This window comes from Dipodomys ordii, unplaced genomic scaffold, assembly GCF_000151885.1.
Source record: "Dipodomys ordii isolate 6190 unplaced genomic scaffold, Dord_2.0 Scaffold11674, whole genome shotgun sequence".
Classification (NCBI taxonomy): domain Eukaryota; kingdom Metazoa; phylum Chordata; class Mammalia; order Rodentia; family Heteromyidae; genus Dipodomys; species Dipodomys ordii.
Window position 1 is genome coordinate 1 of NW_012278886.1, and position 3649 is coordinate 3649.

Here is a 3649-nt window from a genome sequence, read left to right on the forward strand (position 1 = left end):
GGGGGGTCCGGTCGTGGGGCCTGAACTCTACGCCTGGGTGCTGTCCCTCAGCTCTTCAGCTCAAGGCTCTCTACCACTTGAGCCACAGCGCCTCTTCCGGCTTTTTTATTTTTGCTTATGTGGTGTTGAGGAATCGAACCCAGGGCCTCATGCATGCAAGGCAAGCGCTCTACCACTGAGCTATTTTCCCAGCCCCTTTCCTTTTTTTTTTTTCTCTCTTTCTTTTGTTGGTCCTAGGTCTTGAACTCAGGGCCTGGGTGCTGTCCCTGAGTTGTTTTTTTTTTTTTTTTTTTTGCCAGTCATGGGGCCTGAACTCTGGGTCTGGGCACTGTCCCTCAGCTCTTCAGCTCAAGGCTAGCGCTCTACCACTGGAGCCACAGCGCCACTTCTGGCTTTTTCTGTTTATGTGGTGCTGAGAAATCCAACCCAGGGCCTCATGCTTGCAAGGCATGCACTCTACCGCTGAGCTACCTTCCCAGCCCCTGTCTCTGAGTTTTTCACTCAAAGCTAGCACTCTACCACTTTGAGCCACAGTACCACTTCTGGTTTTCTGGTTAAATTGGAGATAAGAGTCTCATGGACTTTCTTGTCCAAGCTGGCTTTGAACTGCAGTCCCCAGGTCTCAGTCTCCTGAGTAGCTAGGGTTACAGGTATTAGCCACAGAACCTAGCTCTTTCTCTTTTTTACTAGGAGAAATTTGAGTAGAATAAAAATACTGAAAATGGTCCTATTGCCACTGAGCCTAGGAATAAAGATTTGGGCTCCTAGAGCTCTGGACTTCGCTTCCTCTCAGTCTAGGAAAGAACTCATTTCAGCATTAGGGGGACTTATGTAACTAGGGGTATTAGCTTTCTTTAGTTTTTAGGGTAAGAAGCTTAAAGAGAGGAAAAGTCCAGAAACTCATGGGGTTAAACAGATGTGAGAGGAAGCGAGGCATATCACATGCTGGGGCTGGCCCCTCTTCCCACTGGCCTTATCCTTACAGCTTTATGGTATAGACCCTGATGACAAATAGACCCTGAGCTGAGGGCCAGGGCAGCTTGCCGAGCCTGAGAAGCTTGTAGGGCCCAGGGCTATGCGAGGCTAGCCTCTGAGGAGCAGCTCTGGAAGTGACCACCACCTCCTGGGCTTTGGCGGTCTGTTGATTGGTCTACCTGGTACTTCTAAAACATTACATGTTTAGAAAGCTGCATAACCCGGATTGTGCTTGAAGCAATTCTAAAAGCCAACTACTAAGTGACAACTTTTTTTTTTTTTTTTGGTCAGTCTAGGGCTTGGATGCAGGGCCTGGGTGCTGTCCCTGCGTTTTTATGCGCAAGGCTAGTGCTCTACCAGTTTGAGCCATGGTTCTCTACTTCTAGTTTGTAGGTGGTTAATTGGAGATAAGAACCTTAGAGACTTTCCTGCCCAGGCTGGCTTCAAGCCACGTCCACAGATACGAGTCTCCTGAGTAGCTAGGATTACAGGTGTGAGCCACTAGCACCTGGCCACTTTTTTTTTTTTTTAAATACAGGCTCTCCCTGTATGACCCAGATGGTCTCCAACTTTTGATCCTCCTGCCTCAGCCTCCCGAGTGCTGGGATCGCTGGCATTCAGCACCATGCCTGGCCACCCCCTTCTTCTAGAAATAATACTTGATATTGAAAGGAAAATGGAAAGGAAGGGATCCTGCGGTGGTAGTGGGGATAACACAAGATAAGCTAACCAGCTGTCTATCGAAGAATCTTAAGACTTGTATAGAAATTTTCCTGGGTAATCTTCAGAAGTCACAAAAGAAAAAGGAAATTGTCTTGGCCTCACAAAACTGTAAAAAGAATGAGTCTGTGGAGAATGAGATTTCTGCAGGTATTTTCCAGCCTATCTGTGCCTGCTCTTGCCACTGCCACATTCCCTGGTTTTCATTTCCCAGCTGGCCTCACCTTGAGGTAGGAAGCAGTGGGGTGGGGACCTCTGGCAGCCCTCTCTCCACTGAGCATCCTTGCTTGGCCCAGTGTGTACCCTGCTCTGGAGCTCAGCACCCAGCAGGAAGAGTACACAAAAGTTGGGAAGGATCTCATTAAAATATGATCCAATGTGGTTTATTGAGAGGTTGAGAGTCCTAGGGTTGGGGCTAGACCAGGCAGGATTTCTGGAGAAGTCATCTCTGCAATCAACGTTGGATGCTCTTGGCTCCTCCCAAGGTAAGATGCCAGCATGAGGAATGTGGTCCTCTGCCCTGGCCTCATAGATTCTCTCTGATTTCCTCCCACGACAGTTTGACTTTGGGGACACCATGGTCCACCAGGCCATCCACACCATTGAGTACTGCCTGGGTTGCATCTCCAACACCGCATCCTACCTGCGGCTCTGGGCCCTCAGCCTCGCTCATGCACGTGAGTATGTTTTGCTCCAATTCAGAGCTGCAGGTTTCTGCTTCTCTGGCAAACTCCCTCAGCTGAGTGAGGTCTTCCCAAGCATGGAAGTCACATAGGGGTTCTGGAATTATTCCAGCTCCTGAGTCCAGAAGAAAGAGTATAGAGCAGAATCAGCACTTATGCCAGGTCAACCATCCATGGTGATACCACCAAAACTGAAGGAATTCAGGATGCAAGAAACCCTCCAGGTGAGGGATAGCAGAGCAAAATAATGGTCTATAGCTACCTCTTGCCAAACTGAACTAGGCTTTGTGTCTCCCCACCCCCCCAGAGCTGTCTGAGGTGCTTTGGACCATGGTGATCCACATTGGCTTGAGTGTGAAGAGCTTGGCGGGAAGTTTGGCCCTGTTCTTCATCTTCGCCGCCTTTGCCACCCTGACTGTGGCCATCCTGCTGATCATGGAGGGCCTCTCGGCCTTCCTCCACGCACTGCGGTTGCACTGGTGAGGCCAGCCAGGGTGGGGTGTGCAGGGGTGGGCGGGTCCTTGGCTGAAGGGAGTGAACAGCTCTCCTACATGGAACCCATGGGAAGAGCTGACCCTTCACTGGCTCTTGGCAGCACCCCAGAACCTACCTTGGCATTGAGCCTTGGAAAAAGGCCACAGTGAATCCCAGCTCATCTTTTTCTGGGTTCCAGGAAGAGTTCCCTGTGAGTGTTGTTAGGCTCTCACTCTATGCCATTATTATTATTCTCTGGCGCCTACAGGTCTAATGTGTATGAAGTTTTTTGTTTTTGTTTTTTATTTTGTTCTGATTTATAACTTCTGTTCTCAGAGCAGTACACGCAGTACAGAAGTGGACAGTCCAGGAATGAGCTAGAGTAACTGCCTCCCCGCTTGTCCCTATACTAGTGCGCTTTGGTTTGGTTAGGACCCTGGCAGCTCTACCGTGGGGTAGGAGCTCCTGGTCCCCTCGTGTAGCTGGTCCCTCAGAAGGGCAGGCTGAGGGGGGGGGGGTTGGTCTTCTTCACTGTGTGACTCTTAGTGGCTCTGAGAGAAAGCTCAGGAATAGGAAAGCCCAGGTCTTGTCTAAGCTGTGATCTCAAATCAGCTATAGGACACTCAGTTAAATTTGAATTTCAGGTAAACAACATTTTTTTGTATGAGTATTTCCCAAATGTGCACAGAACATACTGATACTAGCTCAAGGCTAGCGCTCTACCACTTGAGCCACAGCGCCACTTCCAGCATTTTTCTTTTTTTTTTTTTTTTTTTTTTTGGTGATTAGAGATGAGA

The 3649-nt window shown here is 49.1% G+C and overlaps 1 protein-coding gene across 1 annotated transcript; it reads left to right on the plus strand.

Moving 5' to 3' along the window:
• Positions 1-2258: 2258 nt before the first annotated feature.
• Positions 2259-2857, plus strand: LOC106002478 (the record flags this gene model as incomplete). Its single annotated transcript, XM_013037347.1, has 2 exons — positions 2259-2372; positions 2686-2857. Coding segments are annotated over exons 1-2 (272 nt in total), but the record flags the coding sequence as incomplete, so codon positions are not given.
• Between the last annotated feature and the right edge of the window lie 792 nt (positions 2858-3649).